General features: G+C 43.1%; 1 protein-coding gene across 3 annotated transcripts in view; it reads right to left on the bottom strand.

Annotated features, from left to right (window-relative positions):
* The window catches only part of PIK3AP1 (phosphoinositide-3-kinase adaptor protein 1), a 93,935-nt gene that overhangs the window by 28,797 nt on the left and 43,032 nt on the right, over positions 1–22,106 (bottom strand). For all 3 annotated transcript variants that reach the window (XM_069980481.1, XM_069980482.1, XM_069980483.1), the window contains exons 7-11: positions 19,195–19,391; positions 15,220–15,406; positions 8,372–8,464; positions 5,884–6,081; positions 3,113–3,172 (exon numbers count right to left, since the gene is read on the bottom strand). In XM_069980481.1, coding sequence (XP_069836582.1) covers positions 3,113–3,172; positions 5,884–6,081; positions 8,372–8,464; positions 15,220–15,406; positions 19,195–19,391 — 735 coding nt within the window. The remainder of the gene's footprint in view (positions 1–3,112; positions 3,173–5,883; positions 6,082–8,371; positions 8,465–15,219; positions 15,407–19,194; positions 19,392–22,106) is intronic.

Genomic DNA, 22,106 nt, shown 5'->3' with positions numbered 1-22,106 from the left:
TGCAATTTTTCTCACTGGTTATGAGGTGCCGAACAGCTGGACAAAATTTTTTTAATTCAAAGATTTAGGGGGACATTTATGAAACGTATGGCAGGGGCATACGCCAAGGAGAGAGGGCAGATTCACCCATTCTCCCAGGTATACCCCTGCTGTAACCCCCGCATGCCTGATGGGCGGGAAGGGGGGGGGGCTTGAGGGGGTATAGCAAGGCGGGGAGGAGGTATGGCCTCCTCCTGCACCTAAATTATCATGATTTACGCATGCTCTCAGGTATAAATCATGATCCAAATCTGCACCCCTTAATATACAAATGGGGAGGGGGGGGTGCACAAAAAAGCAAACACACATTTACAATTGTTTTTTAATGGTATTAAAATGGTACCTATGGATGTCTGTGGAGGGAAAAAAAGCCACGAAGACGGCATGCAAGGGGGAAAAAATCGCAAACAAAAAAGAATTGTAAGTATAATGGTTTATATTTGCTGATTGACTCGCTGCTAAAATCTGTGCACAGTGTTTATGCATTGAACATGGCAACATTTTTTTTTGTTTTTTTTTTGGGGGTGTGGGGGGGTGTTTGATCTATATTGTGTTTCTGTACTTCCTTGTTGAGCAGTTTCCAAAATGCAGTAATGCAGTACTGGTTCCAGAATGCATTGCTTTCCCTCAGCTGTTCATCACAGTCCTCCACCCTGCGCATTCCGTGCCCAAATCTGTTGCAGAACATCTAGGCTGTGTTCACACATTGCAGATTCATTGTGTTACTAAATTATTTGCTGTACTTTATCATTTCATTGTAGTCCCACCCACACAGCACACTGTTATCTACCTGTAACACCACACAGCACACTGTTATCTACCTGTAACACCACACAGCACACTGTATTCTCTACCTGTAACACCACACAGCACGCTGTATTCTCTACCTGTAACACCACACACCACACTGTATTCTCTACCTGTAAAACCACACAGCACACTGTATTCTCTACCTGTAACACCACACAGCACACTGTATTCTCTACCTGTAACACCACACAGCACACTGTATTCTCTACCTGTAACACCACACAGCACACTGTATTCTCTACCTGTAACACCACACAGTACACTGTATTCTCTACCTGTAACACCACACAGCACGCTGTATTCTCTACCTGTAACACCACACAGCACACTGTATTCTCCACCTGTAACACCACACAACACACTGTATTCTCTACCTGTAACACCACACAGCACGCTGTATTCTCTACCTGTAACACTACACAGCACGCTGTATTCTCTACCTGTAACACCACACAGCACGCTGTATTCTCTACCTGTAACACCACACAGCACTGTATTCTCTACCTGTAACACCACACAGCACGCTGTATTCTCTGCCTGTAACGCTGATATTGGAATAAAGTAAAGAACTAATTTTTTTTTTTTCATTTCCACGCACATATTATGATCAAGCATCTTTTATCTTTGAGGTTGAGCCCCACAATAAAGACTTTATCCCATATTATCTTACATGGGATATACTGTTTATGTCTTGTTTTTTGTCCAGGTGGGATTGGCAGTTCTGTCTCTGATCCTCTCTGCCATTTAGTATCATTTACTTGTGTTACTGCATCATTTTTGAGAATATGCTGCAGTACTGCAATGAAACTCAAACATGTGTGAACACAGCCCTAATATCACTGCAGACTTTTGCAGCAGCTGCTTCTGGCTGGTCAGAGATGGTGAATCACTCAGGGGATTGGGGGATCCAGCCAAGCCTCCTGTGACATCACACCCTGCCCCCTGTCTGCATCATCAGCCTGATCTCAGCAAACACACACAATGTGAGATAGAGGCATGGAATATTTGTCTCCTAAGGAGGGAGAGCAGTGCGAGCAGGAGACAATGTGAATTGGCACAGAGGCCATTTTTTTTCACTTCCTGGATTCCTATCAGCTACCAGTGTGGCAGAACCGTACAGATACGGTAATACATTATAAAGACACATCTATATAACCTTTAATGTATTCTTAATAGAAAACAAGTTTTCCTTATGTGGAGTTCCCCTTTAACTTGTTAAAGAATCTAAACTGCTCATAGCCCCCTATAGCACCTGGGACGCTGAGATGGAAGGTCTTACCTTAGTGCTCCCGGACGAACATTACGCCAACTTATTGTGCGGGACCAGCACAAGGAGCAAGGTAAGACACATACCTTACTTCTCAGCGTCCTGGTGCTACAGGGGCCTATCAGTAGGTTAGATTAATCTAACCTGCTGATAGTTCCCCTTTAAGCAGATCATGAAATGGGCCTCATACATAGAAAGAGTTGTACCAAGAATTGATGGTATTGCCCTTGCAATATCAATTTTTTTTTTATTTTCAATTCTTTTATGAAAGAATAGTTCATATTCATGTACCCTGCATCTCTCTAATTAAAGAACAAGGGAGAAAAAAAGAAGAAAGCGGACACCGGCGCCTCGTGTGATACCTCAATACACCAAGGATAAGGATTATGTGAGAAGGTGCTCACCTGGATGCCACTTGGACTTTGTGCATATCACCCCTCAACAGGGTACAAATCCGAATCCAGGGTCTTGTTTGGTGACAGTCCACTGTATAGGGGCCTACTACCTCTAGGGACTGCTGAGCTGACTGTACCAAAAACACAGGATACTCCCAAAATAATGGGGCCCGTGGAGAGAATAAGTGAATAAAATAAAAAGGAATTAAGGTACTCACGGTCACCGCTGTCCACATAGAGAAGTGGACGAAAGCTTAAATAAATGAATTTAATATAGTGAAAAATATATTTAATATAGCACAAATATTGATGCACTTTGTTTTATCTGATGAAGAGGACGTATGTCTTCGAAACGCAGTCATATTTGTGCTATATTAAATATATTTTTCACTATATTGAATTCATTTATTTAAGCTTTCGGCCACTTCTCTATGTGGACAGCGCTGACCGTGAGTACCTTAATTCCTTTTTATTTTATTCTCTAATTAAAGAAGGAACTAGCTACAGGATAACTTTAAGTTCTGCTTCTGTAAATCAATAGGTTAATTATACTCATATATTAGGAAGAGATATAAATCATTCTCATCACGAGAACACTCACCCTTTGAAGGTTTTGAAGATTCCACATAAACATTCTCATTCATTGTTGGCTTTGTAAAAACTAGAATAGAATAAGTATTTAGAAATATTAACTTTGCGGTTGCCATGATTACAGGGTGTAATAGGAGAATAGCAAAATGACAATACACTGCAATACATGTGTACATATGTATTGCATTTTACTCTTTAAGTGATCAAGCAATCACATAGTGAACTCCCTTAGAGGGACTAAAAAAGTAATAATTGCAGGTAAAACCGCTGCCAGGCATGAATAGTAAAATGGACATACTTTAGAATGTTAATACAGTGGTACCTTGGTTTAAGAGTAACTTGGATTAAGAGTGTTTTGACAGAAGAGCTCACAGTTTTTCAAAATTGTATCTTGGTTTAAGAGCATTTCTTTAAGAGATCCCCGTACTGGGTGGGAGGCAGAGTGGGGGAGGGGCATGGTCTACAGCACTGTACTCTGACCCAGGAAGTCTCCCTCACCTTCCAAATCATAGCAGATACACTTCAGGCTGAAGCTTGCATCAGGGGACAGGACTGTGGAGGTAATCTCTCCATAGCTGTAACCCCTCTCTCCCTGGACAGAGAGTGCTGCATGTATGTGTCCACATCCAGGGGCGGATTAACTTTACCATAGGCCCCGGGCTGTTCACCAAGCCTGCCCCCCCCCCCCCCCACCCCACTGTAACTATAGCAGCACTAGCCTGGCGTTCATAGTACAGGATAGATAATGTCATGATGTCCTGATTTGTGCAAAATTGCCATAAAAAAAAACTGTGATTTTTGCAAATCATGGCGGAAGTGTAGCCAGGAGACAGTACACCGCTGAAAGTATAAGTCTTTTTGGGTGGTCATGGGCCCCCCAGGAGCTCAGGGCCCCGGGCTGCCGCCCGAAACGCCCCTATTATAATCCACTACTGTCCACATCTGTCCTGCTCATTCCTTCATGCTCCCTGTAATCTGTCAGCCCTTGTGTTTCCAATCTCCTCCATTCCTGCTGTAATGTGCCTGCACTTACACTCTTACACACTGCTGCTATAATGTACTCAGCTATTCACACTGCTGTACAGAAAAGTTTCTGTAACTGTCCTCCTGCACAGCTCTGTGATTCTCACTTCCTAATATGTCCATGCTGAGCACACACCCCTTCCCCATTGCGGTCATGTGACCACGCAGATCTCTGACAGCAGCCCTGCTTCTCTATTCTAGTCTGTTGTACTACGCTACAGCATTATGAGGATATGCAGTTCCATCCTGTATCTACAAACTGCTGTTGTTTCTCCAGGTCTATGCACATAGTATACAGTCTACACCACATGCTGATTGCTATACTGTACAGTAACCTATAATATGACATATTCAGCTGTTTTTAAATGTTTGTTTCATTTGTTTTACATGTTATTCAGAATAAAAAAAAATATTATTTTAGGGATGGGGAACCAATTTTCTGCATTTCAATGATTTCTTATGGTAAAATTTCTTTGATTTAGGAGTGATTTGAATTACAAACTCGGCCCCTGAACGAATTATGCTCGTAATCCAAGGCACTACTGTACTGTGTAATCTGTCTGCTTCTTTGTTTTGGCAAGAATAAGTTATGGCTTATTTGTAATTAAATTCAATCCATTAGTAAGGCTGTATTGACATGATCTGTAAATTTATTCGTAATTGCTGATCTGATGATCGTCTCTTTGGCTGAGCGTTGTCTTTATTGCATGGAGCAATACTCTGCGAATTGGCCTGATCGGGCAGATTATCCATCTGTGTAATAGGACCATGATATTTCATGATACAAATAAGAGTTCTCAGTAGCTTGAGACCAATCACTGTTGTGTTTTATTCCAAGCAAAAAGTTTTCCAAACAAAAAGAAGGTATCCTCTAAAGCCAACAAACATTTCTCTGCTTCTCTTTTTTTTATAAAGTAGGCAAATAAAAACTGACATTCGTATTGTTAAATGAGGAAGTGCGTGTGAATGTCGGCTTTCAGTATCACTAACCTGAGTTTGCTTTTTGTTAGTTACAGGGAAATACTTTTTTCATAAACTTATTTTCAGTCAGCTGCTAACTAGCCTCCTTGCCTGTCAATCATCCCGCAGAGTGCGCTGACAGCACAGAGAGCCGTGACTAGTCACAGCCCAAATGACAAGTTCAAAGCTCTCCTCCTGGCTCGCGTGCAGTATTAGGCTATGTTCACACTACGTAAAAGTACGGCCGTTGTTGGCATTGGCAACAACGGCCATACTTTGTGCGGGGTGGAACAATGCCTCTACTTCAATGGGATTCCCGCCGGAGCGTATACACATCGTATACGCTCCGGCCGGGATCCCGTACAGGGCCGCAAATAACTGACATGTCAGTTTTCTGCGGCCGCAATTCAGTGAATTGCGCCCCAGAAAGACCTGTCAGTTCACACAATGAAGCGAGCGGCTCCGGCCGCTTGCTTCATAGTGTGCTGTAAGAGGTTCTGATGCGGGCAAGCGCTGATGCGCCCGCATCAAAACGATGTGCCCGGAAAGATCATCCGGCCTGTACTTAAGTACCAGTCGGGACGGTCCGGGCAGAGACCAGTCGTTCCGTGACCCGGCCGGGGTCACAGAATGGCCTGTCTCTTACGTTGTGTGAACATAGCCTTAAAATGCATTTTAACATGAAGCCCATATCCTCCCACCATGCCCTCACCATACCCCAAAATGAGAGTTAACACTGTACTGATTTACTAATAGGTAATGTATAGGTAAAAATACAAAAGTGCAGCTTAAACATACACTGTGCAATGTAAGGCGCTGTATCTGGTAGTTGGTCCGGTCTTGGAAAAGGTACAGGAGGGCGTCTCGTTGCTACTTCTGATTGTGACATTCCTTCACCAACTTTGTCATAATATGAGTCCTCCACACATGTGTCGTATAGACCCTCCCCATCACCTTCACTATAATCAACATCTTCATAATTGGCCATGCTGCTTCCTGGAGAGAGATAAACAAAAAAGTGATATATATATTAGTACCTGTCTGCACGTACAATAAGGTGTGTTCTACTGCAGTATATATACGCCACCTTCTTGTCCCATATCTCAGCTTCCTGGATATTATGGGTTCTTATGATGGACAAGGGTCAGAATACTGGGGTTTACTTCAGGGCAAGATGACCTGTGGCGATTTTTTTTCTGTTCCCAAGATATAGGGGTTTTATTAATTAATACATCTACAAATTCCAAAAAGAACCGAATTTACTGTAGAGTTTCAGGGGTGACACCCAACACTTAATACTAAACACCGATATATTTTCACCGCCCAAAAAAATTTAATGCACATGATATATTTTCATATTCATACTTAATTAACACATTATCCAAATTACATTAAAAACACCCATTAAAAACCATCCCAGGGGGTTTAGGTACTGACTGATGTGGGACAGATGGTGCTACAAAAACTGGTAAGAGATAGTGCTGCACAGATAATTAAATAGATATAATGTACATTTGAATTGAAAAAGGTAAGGTGCTAGATGCTTACATGAACATGATTAAAGCGACTCTGTACCCACAATCTGCCCCCCCCCCCCCCCCCCCCAAACCACTTGTACCTTCGGATAGCTGCTTTTAATCCAAGATCTATCCTGGATCCGTTCGGCAGGTGATGCAGTTATTGTCATAAAAACAGCTTTTAATCCTGCAGCGCTGTGTCTAACGGCCTGGGCTTACATTTGTATATGCATTAGGCTGGCACCACCTTTCCGTCCTTCCTCCTCACCCTCCTCATCATTAGGAATGCTCCAGCAACATTTACTGCTGTTTGAGCTTTGCACAGGTGTATTAACCATCCAGCCCATGTTCATTATACACACAGGTGGGGAATAGGAAGCAATCTGCCTGGAGCATTCCTAATGATGAGGAGGGAGAGGAGGAGGGACAGAGAGGTTGTGCCAGCCTAATGCATATACAAATATAAGCCCCGCCCGTTAGAAACAGCGCTGCAGGATTAAAAGTTGTTTTTATGACAATAACTGCATCCCCTGCCGAATGGACCCCAGGACAGATCTTGGATTAAAAGCAGCTATTCGAAGGTACAAGTGGTTTGGGGGGGACAGATTGTGGGTACAGAGTCGCTTTAATTTAACTTACAATTATAGAGTGATAGTACTACAATGTGCATAATAATTAAATGAACATGATGGATATAAAAAAAATTTTGGGGCGATGAAAATATATCGGTGTTTAGTATTATGGGTTTTATTAATTGCCTACAATTAATGCACATTTGTAGTACATTACACCTGTAATCAGCTTAATATTAAATCATTAGCTACAAGATCGCATTGACCTGATGAGAAAAACATCATAATGTTGTCCTCCTTATTTGTTAGCGGCTGGTGGTTGGAGCCCCAGGGACTTTAAGAGGACCTGTGAGGAGTTTTTATATCACTTTGTAGCGTCTTGTGACCTGCCTTTAGTTTCTTGATACGTCTCCAGTCCCCGATATAGGGCTTTAACTATTTAGTTGACTGCACTTTTAATTTAACTGAAAGATGGGCAGAAACTTTTTTGCAAAAGGTGTTTAAATTCTAGGCTAAGGGGGGGTGTAATTTGGAGTTTCCCTAATTGCAGCCCCTGAGCATAAACCATTACTTTAAAGTTGCTTTAAAGTTCTTATCCATCTGATAATTGTGTGAAAATGACAGATACCCACCAAATAGTAATATCCCTATATCTGGGAAGCAAGAATAGAGGGATGTAGCAAGTAATTTAAAACACTGTTCAAATCAGTGTTCAGGAAGCTGCAAGGAAATAGGTATTTCAAGATAAAATAACTTGTAAGACATAGTGGGGGTCCAACCTCTGTACCCCAATCGATCTCTGTATCGGCCCGCGGCTCCTTTGTTTTGAATAGAGCCGCAGGTACGGCATGTGACCCGTGTCTTCCTATGGAGCCGTCGGAAAGAACCGAGTACTGCACTTGACTCTTTTTGGCTCCATAAGAATAAATAGAGCCGCGGATCATGTGCCGTACCCACAGCTCTATTTAAAACAAAGGAGCTGCAGGCCGATTCAGAGATCGCCGGGGGGGGGGATGGAGGTCAGACCCACTTCAATCAGCCCCCCCCCCATCTTGGACTACCCCTTTAAATCTAAATTAATCTGAGTGGTAATCCCTAGTTTTGAACGGAGAATTATGTGTGTATTCTGCATTACTGATCGTTACAAATAGAATAGCTACAACTATATAGGTAAAAGTAACTTTTTTTACAGCTTACCTTCTAGGATTCTGCGTAACGCTGAGTCTTTCTCAATAGAAGATTCTGATTCAAACAACAGATTTTGATCTTTAAGTTGTATCATATCAGCATCTGTAAGGATCAAAAGGAACACTAAGCATAAAAATGCACCATTTCTTCCTTTATATCTTCCTCCCTTTGTACCCTATTTTTCTCATATTGAAACTTAGGCCCCGTTCCCACTGAGCAAAGGTAGCGGAATTCCGCAACGGAATTGTCCGCCGCGGAATGCCGTTAGCCTCCCGCTCATAATGGGAGGCGCGCACTCCTGCTCTGTACGCGCTGAAGAATGAACAAGATCACCTGAGCCCCCGTGCTCCTCCCCACAGCAGTGGGCCTAATAGTAAGACAACTGACTGCAACAGAAGCCTCTCCCCTCTGTCTGCAGTAGGATTCAGACATCAATAACAGGACAGATCAGCAGGATATTAACACCAGTTCTCTGCAAAATTCCTATTAGACTTTTTTGTTTCTATAAATAGGAATGATTCTTTTGGACAATTTGTTAAGTTTGCAATCTCAAAGTAAAGTTACTTTATTTTGAGATTGCATAGTGATTGCATATGGACTCCAGTACTTTTTGTACTTCATACCGTCTGCCTTGTCTCTGCCAACCTTTTGCAGCACTACAGTATAGCTTACAGAACTGGGTTCTACAGACTATCTACTGGGACCTCTTCATTGAGGGTATATGCATAAAGGCCAAGGGGGTTAAAGATAAGCACTAAATCTGTCCACCTATCTCTACCTCTACAATAGACCTATCACACAAGGCACCACCTCTAGCCTGTTTATTCTGAGATAGTTTTTTCGTGACATATTCCTCTTTATGTTTGTGGTATACTTTGGTTGATACACTCAGTAGTTTTTTTGTAAAAAAAAAAAAAACATTTGCACAAAAATTAGAAAAATTTACAATCCTTTATATTCAATATTCTCTTTTACTGAGAAAAAAAGTTATGCCACATTAAGGCTGGGTTCACACTACGTATATTTCAGTCAGTATTGTGGTCCTCATATTGCAACCAAAACCAGGAGTGAATTAAAAACACAGAAAGGATCTGTTCACACAATGTTGTAATTGAGTGGATGGCCGCCATTTAATGGCAAATATTTGCTGTTATTTTAAAACAACGGCTGTTATATTGAAATAATGGCAGTTATTTACTGTTATATGGCGGCCATCCACTCAATTTCAACATTGTGTGAACAGATCCTTTCTGTGTTTTTAATCCACTCCTGGTTTTGGTTGCAATACTTACTGAAATATACTGACTGAAATATACATAGTGTGAACCCAGCCTCAGGCTGCGTTCACACTACATATATTTCAGTCAGTATTGCAACCAAAACCAGGAGTGGATTAAAAACACAGAAAGGCTCTGTTCAAACAATGGTGAAATTGAGTGGATGGCCGCCATATTACAGTAAATAACTGCCATTATTTCAATACAACAGCTTTTGTTCTAAAATAACAGCAAATATTTGCCATTAAATGGCGGCCATCCACTCAATTACAACATTGTGTGAACAGATCCTTTCTGTGAACGCAGCCTAACTAATTATTACTGCAACTTCTACGACATGCCTACTTTTGGTGAACGTCCTTTTACTTGTTAGGATGTTAGAGGGCTTCGAAATTTTGCTGCGATTCTTCACATTTTCAGAAAAATGTCAAATTCTTATTTTATTAGGGACCAGTTCAGTTCTGAAGTGGATTTGTGGGGCCTGTATGTTAGTTACCCCCATAAATCCCTCCACTGTAAAAACTGCACCCCTCAAAGTATTCAAAGTAACATTTCATAAGTTTATTAACCCTTTAGGTGTTTCGCAGAAATTTAAGCAAGTTTGGAGGAGAAACTTAAAATTTTCATTTGTTGGGAGGATATTCCATTTTAATCCTTTTTTAATCAAGTCTCACGCACAAAATCCGCAGCTAATCCGCAATACACGTATTATTCTTATTATTATTAATACGTGTATTGCGGATTAGCTGCGGATTTCGTGTGTGAGACTCCCGGCGGACCCGTCCATGTGAATTTACCCTAACACAGCAAATACTAACTAAAAATGGAACTCAATATTTATTCCCCATATTCCAATGTTTCTAGAAATCCCCCATATTTGGCCTTAGTGCATTACCTGACCATGACAGAAGCCTTGTGTATTTTTTTTTTTTTTTTTTCGTATTTCAGGTTTTTTATAGCCATTATATAATGTCACAGAGGCCTTGCAGTGCCAAAATATTTGTGTAAGACGGGTTGATGTTTCCATCTGTTCCATTCTGGGGGGGAATGTGACACCCTGATCATTTTTTATTTAATTTTTTATGAGATGGTACGAATAAAAAACACAATTTAGCAGCTGGTTTTCCACATTTTTTTTGTAAGCCGTTTACTATACGTCACATATGACATGTTCTTGTTATTCATCAGGTCGGTACTATTACAGTGATATCCATTTTATATAGCTTTTGTTATAGTTTATGGCATATGGCCTCCTCCTGCTGCTCGATCTCATTTAGGGACAGAGGGGGGAGGCAGGGAAAGCATGACGTTTGGGAAACGTCATGTTGCAGGAACTACCTACTTTACATGACGTTTCCCAAAATTCATTTTGCGGCAAGGGGTTAAAGTGAATGTACCATCAGGTACATCGCTTAGGGTCTTTTATATGAATAGATTGGTGCCGGTGTGGCCCTTTTTTTGAACAGCCTGGCATGAAGCTCGGGGGTGGGCCCACCAGACCCCAGTGTGACGATCTCCCCTCTGTAATGCATCTCCATTACAATCAATGGAGCCGCATCGGAGAGAAGAGGGGGTTAAATCACACTGGGGGTCGGCGATTCCATCCCCAGTGCGGTTCACTTCAGGTGCAATCAAAGTTCTATGGAATTGACTGCACCACAGATCATGGCAGCAATATGCCAGATCACTGTGTTTAAAAGAAAAACAGCAAGCTTGCTCAAAATGGCAAGTTACTAACTGACCCCTGTTTTTTACAGCTGACTATGAACAAAAATCAAGGACTTCCATTTCCATTCTTGGCAAACGTGAGTCTGTTGTAGCCCATTGCGGACATTCCTTGGCATGTAAATAACACATAGTGATTAGTCAAAATGGCCAAAATATGCAGTTTCTGACACTTGTAGTTTTATGTGTATGGCCAGCCTTACAGAATATAAAGAATCTGCTGCTATTGACTTGGTGCCAGGTACCCCAGAAGTTATATAGAGCCCATGCCTTGGTGTCTGAAGGCAAAACATGAGAAAGAGCTACACTATTTTGGGAAAGTGGTAATGTTAGGTATAGTTGGTGTGTGTGTGTGTGTGTATACTTGACAATAAATTTGAAGTCTTAACTGTGTATGACAGATCTGTATGTGTACTATGTAACTGTGAAAATTATTACTATCATAATACTTAGAAAAGGCAAAGAATGTGGCAGAGCTGGTCCTTACCGTAACTTCAAAACACATGAAGAAGCAAATGTGTTACCTAAAAGTTCATTTCTATTACCTAACTGAATTTCTATATCTTGTGTGAATAAAGTACTCTTGCAAATTGCAAATTCTTGTTGATACTTCGGGGGGGGGGGGGGGGGGGATTTGGGGGATTTATCAAGTAAAAAGGTAAAATGGGAAAATGCGAATAAATTTTCACATCATGCCCGTTGCACCAGAGGTAGCGAGGAGGGTGTGGGAAAGGGGCGGAACCGTAAAGGCTGATATTGGACAAATACGGAAGATAATCGATTTATGCAATAGGGATTTTAGTGCACAAGTAACGTTTTTCATTTATTAAAATTTTTCACCACTCGCTCTGCTTCACTATGCAGTTGCAGCAGTTCTACTGCCATAGGCAACTTCCCCAGTTATAGGCTATGTTCATTTAAATAGTGTGCGACCATGGCCATAAATTGCATTAGAATAGACATCAGGGGAGGCTCAGTATCGCTAACATGGCATACAGCAGTGTTAGTGATATCTTACTGTGCTGGGACCAGAGCTTCTGAAGTCCTGCAGTTCCTAACACAGCCACTGGTGAAAGCAGAGGGTTAGTGTTTCCCCTTACTACTGTCAGTCAATGAAACCATTAAAATAATAATAATAAAGTTATATTAAGTAACATAATTATGTTTAGGCATCATTCACCACTGTTTAGGCATCTGTTAGGACATACCTAGGTTACGCTCTAGTAGCAGTTATTGTCCTAACAACTTTTAAACTTGCAGCCCTGTGTCAAATTGGCATGGCCTAGAGTACCCATGCCATAGGATTGCGACACCCCTCTGTCCTTCCTCCCTGCCTTTCTCATCATTAGGAATGTCCCTGGAACAATTTCTCTTATTTATCACCTGTGTGAACACTGCCCATGAGCTGGATCGTTAAGGCACCTGTGCAGTGTTCTGACAGGTGATGAATAGAAAAAATGGTGAAGAGGGTTGGGAGGAGGGACGGATGGGCATCGCAATTCTAGGGCATGGGTACTATAGGCCACGCCAATTTGACACAGGGCTGCAAGTTTAAAAGTTGTTCTTAAAGACAATAACTGCATCACCTGCCGAACGGACCCCAGGACAGATCTTGGATTAAAAGCAGCTGTCTGACGGTACAAGCAGTTTGGAGGGGATCAGATTGTGAGTACAAAGTCGCGTTAAAAACACATCAGTGTGAAAGGGTGTCAACTCAAACTCACAGTCACCAGTAGTTCTACTGCTCACAATCCAAACACATATGTGGAAGCACACCCTAATGGTCCTTTTAGTAGGAACGATTATCGTTCCAATTTGCACGATAACGATCGCATTTGAGCGATAATCGTTGCGTGTAAACATAGCGAACGATCAAGCGACGAGCGAGAAATCGTTCATTTTGATCTTTCAATATGTTCTCAAATCGTTGTTGATCGTTCGCAAAAAAATTCACAGATTGTTCCGCGTCTTTCAACGATTTCACCTATGTGTGAGATAGGCTTAAGCGATCGCAAAACGATTTTTCCGTACGATGTATCGTTCCGTCTAAACGCTGATCATTATAAAAAACACATAGTTCATTCAACATCGTTAATTGTGCGATCGGGCGAATTATCGCTCCGTCTAAAAGGACCATAAGACTTACTGCAGGCCTGCAAAGATTGCCACAATGAGTATAAACTCTCGCCTTGACACTTGTATGGATGATATACACATGCAGGGTAAGGTTTTCTAAACCTTTTCCATAAGACATTGTCCATGGGGTGAAATGTATCAATGTATGCTGGGGCAAACTTTGTGAAGTATGCCCTGTCCTCCTAATTTCTGTGACTGGCCTGCGGCAGCCACAGGTCTGCAGGATTTACTGAAGGGCATGCACCTCTTAGTAAATCCGGTGTGGGGCATGGGGGCGATGCTTTATTTCAGATTGGTGTACAGCTATGCCAGTCTAGATAAGGCCCACCCCCCCCATGTTTGTATTCATGTAAATATGCAGGGTTGGTTCACAAAAAAAAAATTAATCAACTGGTGCCAGAGATTTGTAGTTTACTTCTATTTAAAAAAAATTTTTTCCAGTACTTATCAGCTGATGTATGTCCTGCAGGGTGTGGTATATTATTTCCCGTCTGGAGAGCAGAGAGGTTTTTCTGTAAAGATTTGCTACTGCTCTGGACAGTTCCCGACATGGACAGAGGTGTCAGCAGAGAGCATTGTGCCAGACTACGAAGAATACACCACTTCCTGTAGGACATACAGCAGCTGATAAGTACTGGAAAACTTTTTTTTAAAATAGAAGTAAATTACAAATCTCTTACACTTTCTGTGCCCAGTTGATTTGAAAGAAAAAATATTTGGGTGAACTACTATTTTATGCCCCATCTCTTTCCTGAACATCTGAGTTAATATAAAATACCAATGTGCGTACACAATTGAATGGATTCTTCAAGATTGCCTAGAAAGTCTACAGTAAAATTAACATAAATGAAAACATTAGTCTATTGTAAAAGGGACCAGTCCCGTGCCATTAATTTACTCAGATACATGTTAACTACATTAACCATTGCATACCTGGAACACTCCTTTATAATGTCAGCTAATGCACATACACACACACAGATAATGTATTAGTTGGGTTCCTGTTGAAGATCCTGGGAAAAATTGCTTTGCAAAATGTGCTTCCAGAAACTCCTGTCATATCTGTAGATACATTTTACTTAAAGGGAATATGTCATCAGAGTTTTTGGTGAAGTTTTATATAACTTTAAATTTTTTAATCTATATTATAAAACAATCCTGAAATCTTGAAGTTTTCATTCTCACCACTGGGGCTGAAACTAAGCTGAGACTTCCTGTTGTGTCTGTAGTGATAGGAGGAGGCTGCTGTAAAGTGGTCTGTACAGCATTACAGCATCATGTGACACCAGTTGATAGGGGGAGAAAATAGCAGCTCCATGTAGAATGACCTCTTCAAAGGTCACAGAGTATGCTCAGTAATATTTTACATTCATCTCAAGGGGACAGAGTCTGATTATTTGTCATCTATGTCCATGAGTCTTGCTGTAAAGCATGCCACTAAATGCTGTTAAAAACAGCCAAGGCAAGATGGCTGTTTTTTAACTTAACTTTTTGTACATTGTTAAATGTACAAAAAGTGAAATAAAAAAAACTATAGTCAGAAAATAGAAACAGATTGGAATAAAAGAACTTTTTGTATCTGATTCTAATTAAAATAAAATTTAGGTGATACATTCCCTTTAAAATGTTTCCCATTTAATAACTGTAGTTGAAGGTTTTTATTTGAATGTACAGTAGGTAGTTTGCTGCAAAAATCTATAGAAATGTATTAGCACTTACAGGTTTCTTCATTGTCTTCTGGGCTCTCTCTGCCCTTCATAGGTAGATATATGTCCATATCAGGCTGCATCGTACATTTCATCAGCAGGTCAGCGGACAGCTTTGCCATTGGCTCATATATACTTTCATCCTCATTATCATGCATTAGTTCCTCCTTAAAATGACTTCTCAACATGTCACTAGTTTCCTTTGGTGCATAAAACATAAAAAGTATTGAATCATAACATATAATACAATACCTTGCTAATATAATGGCTTAGGTTTATATTTATTTCCAAAAGCTTAAAGGACAACTCCAGCGGGACCCCCCCCCCCAAAAACAAAAAAAACACAGACACCATACTCACCATCCCTCTGGTGACGATCGCCACTCCATTCGCCCGCCGTCCGCCTCACCGTCACCGCCGTCCGCCGTCCAGCGATGTCTCTGATTTCCGGGTCCTGGGGATGGAAAAGGCTGCCAGTGCGCTTGCGCACCGGCAGCCTTTTCATTGGCTGGAGCGCATCACATGGCTTCCAGCAACCTCAGCCAATCAGGGCTGACAAAGCTGGAAGCCATGTGATGCGCTCCAGCCAATGAAAAGGCTGCTGGTGTGCATGTGCACCAGCAGCCTTTTCCGTCCCATTCACTCTCTATGAAGACGCCGAGGAGGAAGAAGACCCGGACCGCCCCCCGGCTCTGACGTCGTCGTCACCAGATGCCGCCCGGGAGAAGAGGACCGTGACGATCGTAATAGGTAATGTATATATTCTTTAACTTCCGGGCGGGGGGGTCGGGGGTCTGAAAGTGGGGGAAGGGGGCCAGACCGGGTATTTAACCACATTACAAAGTTATATAACTTTGTAATGTGTGTTAAATAAGCTAAAAAAAATTTTTTGTGGGAGTTGTCCTTTAAAGTCTTTAAAGCACATGTACCATCAGGTAAAGCAATTTTCTTTTACATTACCCAAAAGCTGCCCAGTTTGTTTGCTCTGCGCTGTTTTCGTCTTGTGCACCAGCCCGTCTCTATGCACTGGAGGCAGGCCTAGCGCCCCCAGTGTGACAATATCTCCTCCCTGACTTGGCCCTGTTGATTCTAATAAAGATGCATCTCAGAGGGGAGGGGATATCATCACACTGGGAGGCACAGAGCCTGCCTCCAATGCATAGAGCTGGACCATAGCACAAAATGAAAATGGCATTGAGCGCGGGAATAGGGCGGTGTTTTGAAAAAAGGACCACACCGTTGGGATCCTCGAGCCATCGCCAACAGGGTATATGAACTCCTTCCCGCATCAGGGCATAACTGTACGTCCTGATGCGGGAGGGGGTGTTCAGAGGGGGGCCACGGATGACCCTTTATTGGCAATGTTCAACGCAGAACATATTGATTATAATGGAGGAGATTTATAAAACTGTCCTTGTTGCCCATAGTAACCGGGTAGATGATGTTTCACCTGCAGTGTCCATGTGACTGTACATACATTTGTATATGATGAAAAGTGTAGTTTCCAAAAACTCTGCACAACTATATTTCCCTTACGTCCTCAGCAGCAGCACAAATGGGGAAGATCCTATCTTCCTGCAATGGTAGGACAGATGGTACCAATAAAAGAAGACTGATTAGGAGCCCTATAAGAAGGCCATACAGACCCCTCCTCCTTGTGTTTCTTTCTGTCCTCCTGTGGGACAGGTGGTAGGAGAGGGAAGCAGGCTCAGGCCTATGTTTGTGTCTGACTTTCCTTTCCAATGATTCTTCCTTTCCACATGGTCGCCTGTTCGAAGCTTGACTGCCATCAACAAGATGGAAATTGATATGCTGTCAAAGTGGTGACCACTCTTCTGCAGTCCAGAGCCACAACTGTCTACAGAACCTACCTGAGGGTAAAGAAGCCTGGTGGGTGAAAGTCTCTTCCACATTTCCATTGTTACAATCCATTACTCCTGCCAATACGGGAGAGAAGGAGCTTCATCCCTTAGATGTGGGAAGGGCTTGGAGCATGTATATTGAACGGACAAACTCCTTCAGGTAATCTAACCTTTTGTTTTTATCCTTTGCAGGGAAAAACAAAGGATGCAAGTCATCCAAAGCTTCTCTGTCCATATGGATAAGGGAAGTAAGTACCTGATGCAATCAAGGCACATTCAATGAGGTCAATATCATCCACATGGGCTGAAAAAAGATCTGTACCCTTGGAACAAATATGCAGGACTGCTTCATGGTCGTCCGTCGTTACCTTTGTCAAGCACTATAGACTAGATATTCACGAGTCTGATCAACCAGTTTTTGGCTCAGCCATTCTGTCTTCTGTAATGTAATGTCCCTCCCTAGTCTGTTTTCATAGCTTGCTATATCCCCATTTGTGCTGCTGCTGAGGACGTAAGGGAAAGGATAATTTTTTACTCACCGTAAATTTTCTTTCCTGTAGTCCGAAGCAGCAGCACAGACTTCCCGCCCTGATTTAAACAAACTATTATTTATGCAGCATAACTTGATTGTTTCAATGCCTTATTAACTAAGATTTTATTATGAGTTTTTAATTTTTTGGTCGTTAGAATTGACACAAGGAGGAGGGGTCTGTATGGCCTTCTTATAGGGCTCCTAATCAGTCTTCTTTTATTGGTACCATCTGTCCTACCATTGCAGGAAGATAGCATCTTCCCCATTTGTGCTGCTGCTTCGGACTACAGGAAAGAAAATTTACGGTGAGTAAAAAATTATCCTATATATTTTATTTTTATTTTTTTATAATACAATATATCATATTTATAATTTTTTAAAATTTATATTAGACTTTGATTTACATTTAATAAAAATCGTGTAGCTATGGGAGTTGTAGTTGAAAAGTCACAATTTCTTTGCATTAAGGCTCAGTAATTAAACCTACAATGAATGTATAAGTGAAAAAATGTATTAAAAAAGAAAAGGAAATACAGGATGGAGACAACGTCTGCAGCTTCGGCTCGACTGCCCCTTTGCCTTGAGTGGCCCCTCAATGTTCTGGACACAGGTGGAGGACATTGTCTCCATTCAAAAGGGCATCCCTGTGATACTGAGGTAGTTTGGACGCCACTACTCGAAGGCCTACACAAGGAATGGAGATTTCCCTGAACCTAGACCCGGAGTGGGCAAACTATATATTCTTGTAAGTTTTGGTTTTAGGGCGCCAAAAACATTATTTTTGTGAATATTTTTTTCGCATCTGCGGCACCTTCGCCAGTGGGGTGGAGAGGGGGCGTTACGGGGGGTGCGGCTGCACACAGAGGGGGCGCATTTATCATTTTCTCCGTGGAAAAATCATACTGAAACCTACGCCAGCTCTGGGCTGGCGTAGGTTTCAAAGTTTCCGCACAGACAGGCTCTGTGCCATCGGGATTTATGTAGAGGCAATGCACCTCTACATAAATCCCCAGAGCTCCGGAGCTGCGGGAACATTTTTAAGCCCTGCGTAAAAAACGCCGGACTTCATAAATCTCCCCCATAGTATACACTCCGGCCGGGATTCTTAGCTGCAGCAGGAAAAACTGACATGTCAGTTTTGTGCGGACGCTATTCATAGAATAGTGGACGCACAGAACTGTCAGTTCGCACAATAGAGATTGCGGCTCCGGCCGCACTTCCCATTGTGTGCTATGGTGAATTGGAATGCGGGCACACACAGATGCGCCCACATCCCAATTTAGCACAAATGAAGTTCATCCTACCGATACGGGATGATCTTCACTGACACCGGCCGCTCTGTGGCACCGGACGTTCTGTCACAGCTGGTGTCTTACATTGTGTGAACCCGGACTAAATCAGCATCTACATGTTAAGCAAGAAAACATTTATTAATTCGCTTCCTGCATACTAATGTCTCAGGGTTGCCAAGTTGTTAAAGTCATATGGAATCCACCATCTGACTTAGCTAGACAGTTATATTTGGAACATGACATTCTAAATATAATTTAATAATCATTTCAAAACCTTATGCTCTGAAGTAAAGGGTGCTTACCACATATTCATCTATAAATTGCCGCAGGTCCATATACCCATACTTCTCTGCAATGTTGTTTGGGAAATCCCCATTTTTATTAGCCACACTGTAAGCCTGTAAAGCTCCAGGGCAAGTAAGAAGAAGAGCTGTCAATTTTTTTAGCCCATATTTTGCGGAGAAGTGCAGGAGTGTTGGCAATTCTTCATCTCGTTGGTCTGAAATGAAACATAGGTTATTTTTTTCTATAGTGTTCTGTAGCTGACACATAGATGGATCAAAGTACAAGAATCAAACTAAATACAATATCCGCATGGAGTTTCTATGTTTTCCTTATGCTTATCTGCAAAGCGGATATATAGTAATGCATAGTGAAATGTTACTTCGCTTCCCATAAAACCTGGTTATATCACACTATGGGGAGATTTATTAAGAGTAAGAAATCGCTAGTCAAAAATACAGTACTTTAAGATCATCATGCATATGGAACACCTCCATCTGCTATGTACTCAAGTACCAGTAACTCTAATATTGCTCTGAGCACTGTGCATCAAAATGTCAGAATAAAGAGCTACAAGAAATCACACAAGTGCACACAAACCAGGGGGAATCACTCCTGATGCAGCACCCAGAACAGAGGGAAAGTCGGTGGATGAGTTTCATTACCTCATACCTGTTAATTTAATGCAACTTACATAATATTAATATTTTTCCTTTTCCAGCATGTGCGTATCCCAGTGCACAAAGTAGGTTTCATAAAGGTATGGTGTGATGAGTTTGCTTTGAAAGAACTTGTCTTCCTTGTTTTTTTTAAACACAGACTACATATGATAACATAAATAATAATAATAATAATAATAATAATATTAATAATAAAAACATCTCTAAAAAAAAATCCCTAAAAGGGAACCTGTCACCCCCCGTGCCGGGGTGACAGGCTCCCGACCCCCCGTTAGAGCCCCATATACTCACCTAATCCCGCCGGGTCCCGCTTCTGGAGGAGGTCGGGTGACGGAGATCTCAGCCGCTGCAGCCCGGCGCGCGCGCTGAGAGATGAGTCCAACGCTCATAGAGAATGACGGAGCGCTGGACTCTCCTGTCATTCTCTATGGGTGTTGGACTCATCTCTCAGCGCGCGCGCCGGGCTGCAGCGGCTGAGATCTCCGTCACCCGACCACCTCCAGAAGCGGGACCCGGCGGGATTAGGTAAGTATATGGGGCTCTAACGGGGGGTCGGGAGCCTGTCACCCCGGCACGGGGGGTGACAGGTTCCCTTAAAATCCGTCCCTTCCTTACTGGGAATCTGCTAAAACTCTCATTGTTGCTCTCATTCATTCCTATCTAGACTACTGCAATTCCTTATTAATTGGCCTTCCCTTCTCTAAAATTTCCCCTCTCCAGTCTATTCTTAATTCAGCAGCCAGGCTCATCTCCCTGTCCAACCGCTACACCGATGCCTGCCCCCTGTGCCAGTCACTACATTGGCTCCCTATTAAGCAAAGAATACAATACAAACTCCTCCAGCTCACCCATAAAGCTCTTGTTAGGGCCACGGCGGCGTCCCGCGCTCCGGACCGCCGCCGTGACTCCTCACCCAGTTCTGCAGCAGCCGGTGTCCACATGCAGGGACCAGGCGCTGCGGCTACTTCGGCCCAGGAGGGCGCCTCACCTTGCCTCGTTCCTGCCCGTCACTGTGCCGGCCGGCGGGGACGCGTGCGCGCCGGCTGTCTCAGATTTAAAGGGGCAGTGCGCTCCTAATTGGTTTTAGTGTCAATCACTCCCCTATAAGTTCCAGCCCTGCCCCCTCCCAGGTTTGGAGCCTCTACATGCTTCCCATAGTGTTTGGCCCAGCTCCCTGTTGTTCCTGACCTCAGTCCTTGTTCCTAGTCCCTGTCCTCAGTCCCGGTCCCTAGTCCCTGTCCGCTGCTTACCCATTGTTCCTGAGTGCTGCCTTCCACCTGCGGTTACGCCTTCAGACCTTTGCCTGCATTACCATCTGCCTACTGCTCCTGCCACGCCTCGCCTGCTGTCACTAGCAACCAAGCCAGGGGTAGCGGCCTGGGGGTCGCCTGCCGCAGCAAGTCCATCCCGCCTTGCGGCGGGCTCTGGTGAAAACCAGCGGCCCCTTAGACTCCGCTCCCTGGTGCGGTTATCACCATCGCTAGTGACAGTTCAGTGGATCCACGACTCCAGGCGTTACAGCTCTCCACAGTGCTGCACCTCCCTATATCTCCTCCCTCGTCTCTGTCTACCGTCCTACCTGTGCCTTAGGGTACTATTACACGGAACGATAATCAGCCCGATTTGGCCGATTATCACTCCATGTAATAAATACAACGATCAGCCGATGACAATGATCATCGGCTGATCGTTGATATAGGTTCTGACTTATTTTCGTCGGGCGCCGACCGCTTTGTGTAATAACGGTGCGCGGCCGGCGACTGACGATATACATTACCTATACACGTTCCAGGGCTGCTCCTGCAGTCTTCTCCCCGGGTCCCGCTCGCTCTAGCTTCAGAACGGCCTGTCAGCTGACAGGCCGCCCGGCCAATCACAGGCCGTGGCGGTCCAGGCCTGTGTTTGGCTGAGCGGCCTGTCAGCTGACAGGCCACTCTGAAGCTAGAGCGCGCGGGACCTGTGGAGAAGCGGACCGCAGAGGCAGCCCTGGAGCGTGGATAGGTAATGTATGTAGTTTAAACAAGGGCTGCAAGGACATCGGTAACAATGTCCCTGCAGCCCTTGTTTAACGATTATCGGGCCGTGTAATAGGTCCAGTAAACGAGCGACGATCTAGCAGATCGCTGCTCGTTTACAGGTATTATTGGGCCCCCATCGGCCCGTGTAATACCACCCTTACATCCTGCTAATGACCTATACCTAACCTCCTCCTTAATCCGCACATCTCACTCCTGTTTTCAGGACTTCAGTGG

Source organism: Dendropsophus ebraccatus, chromosome 8 (assembly GCF_027789765.1).
Source record: "Dendropsophus ebraccatus isolate aDenEbr1 chromosome 8, aDenEbr1.pat, whole genome shotgun sequence".
NCBI classification, from domain to species: Eukaryota; Metazoa; Chordata; class Amphibia; order Anura; family Hylidae; genus Dendropsophus; species Dendropsophus ebraccatus.
This window is presented reverse-complemented; position numbering and strand designations above follow the sequence as displayed.